This window comes from Phoenix dactylifera, chromosome 5, assembly GCF_051530095.1.
Source record: "Phoenix dactylifera cultivar Ajwa chromosome 5, Ajwa_hap1_PhDact_Kaust_v1.1, whole genome shotgun sequence".
NCBI lineage: Eukaryota > Viridiplantae > Streptophyta > Magnoliopsida > Arecales > Arecaceae > Phoenix > Phoenix dactylifera.
This window is the reverse complement of record NC_143194.1, coordinates 33,016,719-33,018,845: the sequence shown is the minus strand read 5'-3', so window position 1 is coordinate 33,018,845 and position 2,127 is coordinate 33,016,719. Positions and strand designations below refer to the sequence as shown.

At 43.7% G+C, this 2,127-nt stretch overlaps 1 protein-coding gene across 1 annotated transcript; it reads right to left on the bottom strand.

Moving 5' to 3' along the window:
* Positions 1-933: 933 nt before the first annotated feature.
* LOC120111732 (VQ motif-containing protein 10-like) lies at positions 934-1,248 on the bottom strand. The gene has a single exon (XM_039129606.1). The coding sequence runs from the start codon at positions 1,246-1,248 to the stop codon at positions 934-936; it is 315 nt and encodes a 104-aa protein (XP_038985534.1).
* Positions 1,249-2,127: the final 879 nt, after the last annotated feature.

Genomic DNA, 2,127 nt, shown 5'->3' with positions numbered 1-2,127 from the left:
ATAACAAATACACAAATGTATTTCACTGTTTATATATTTCATAGCACAGCAAGCATTTCAATTGTTAACTATCGGAAACACTTCAAACATTAAACTGAGATCTTTCACAGAATTACATGGGAGCTCGGAACAATCCTAGCAATTGGAAAACTAAGATTTTTCTAAATAATGAAATTTTACATATGTAAATTTTGATGGGCCGTGTTTTTGCTAAAATTTATATAGAGATGATGAGAAACCTAATAGTGATTACTCTGTCCAAAATGAGTGGATTTGGAGGTTGCAGGATAATGGCGTCATCATGTTGGTATCTAATCCTTGTCAATGTTTCTGCATGGGAACACTACTCTTATTTAAGATTCACGAGGAGTTAGGGTGTCTTTCGTTGGGGTGTCTTTCGTTGCGTTTATACCCATAGCAGTTTTTGTCTTCATATAATTTGCCAATGAGATCTCAACCGCAGGTGTACAATCGCAGCGCAAACCTGGTGAGGGAAATAAAAATGATAAGTTCGAACCCTATAATAATTTCAGCCGCCAGGTCATATCCAGCATCCCTGGTTCCCAAACAATTAAACGACGACCACTCGCCGCCCCATGCTATGAGCGTACGTGAACTCGTGGCCGCTTTATGATCAAGGAAAAAAAATCAAATATTTTCCCACAAAAAATAAAAGAAGAGAAGAGATCGATAGTTCTGATATTTTTTTTCTCCAGTTGAAAAGCAAAAGTAATTGACGATCAGGCGAAAGAACAGATACAATTTGTGGGAGAAATTTCGTGTGTGTATATATAGTTGACGGCGAGGGAGGAAAAATAGTAAAATCCCAGTAAGAATGCCCTGTGGGCACCTACGAAGACTCTAACTAGCCTGAATCATGCTTCCTAAGAGAAACAATGGCAGATGAACCTACTAAATACTGAGCCTACTACTTCAGTAAGTCCACAACTGATACAATTCTTCTAGGCAAGGCTCCACAGCCACCATTTCCTCAAACTTGTCCACCACCATCGTCTCCTGCGCTAATTCCTCTTGCCGTCCTCCTCGCCATCCGCAATTAATCTCCTCCACCAATTTTGCCGTCCCTCTAATGGCACGCGGCCTCTCCGGCACCACGGCAGTCACCGTCGACTCCTTCCCGGTGAGGCTTTGCACGACCGACTTGAAATGGGCGGCATCCGTCTTCACAAACTTCGTCTCGATGACTGTCACCCTCACGCCGGCAGCCTCCACTCCTTTCCTCGACATCTTTCAAGTTTCGTTCTCTCTCTTGAAAGTGTTCGTAAATTTTAAACTCTTTTTGCATGGGAAAAGAATACGTAGATACATATATAGGAAGTGGGACGAGAGGAAGCAGAGCAGGATTAGAAGCTGGATTGCAGGTACGAGAGAAGAGTCAAGATATGGGAGCGGAAGAGCGAAGACGGCACACGTGCGTTCAATCCGGAGTAGAATTAGAGGGAGATGAATGAATGGAGGAGGAGGTTACCCGCTTGCAAGGTCGAGTCGTGTCCGGTAGTAGGGTAGCTTGCAGGGTCGGGAGCGTATCTTCGGCGCGAATCCACCGTCAGATCATCCACTGGTCGCTTTGAAAGCTGTGCATGCGGATGGATGATCGAGTTTTGTTGCTTTGAGAGCTGTGTGATGGGTGATCAAACGGCGGATTCGTGCGAAGGAAGGTGAATCCTTGTTTCGCACCACCAAAGATACCACACCCTATCCTAGCCGGCGGGAGCACCCCAGCGAGTAGCGCGGTCGCGTCAACGCTTTCTTGAGTGACGGGGCCTGTCGTCAAATCTTTTTGGCGCGAAAGGTAATTAGCTTTTGGAGAACGGCTTCTTTTTTTCCCCTTGCATTTAGCTGGCATTTAGTTGGAGTTAGGACTGTTTCATGTTTGACTTGGAGACTCAGCTAAAGCACGAGTCGCAGCCGTGCATGTTTTTCAATAAGTTGGCACGGTGACCGTTTGCTTGTATATTACACAGATGGTGATATGCATATACATACATATATATATACATATATAAACATATACATACATATATGAGCGCACATATAAATGCAAAAATAAAGAGAAGGGGATTATAATTATGAATGGCAATTGTTGAAATGCTGCATACTTCATTT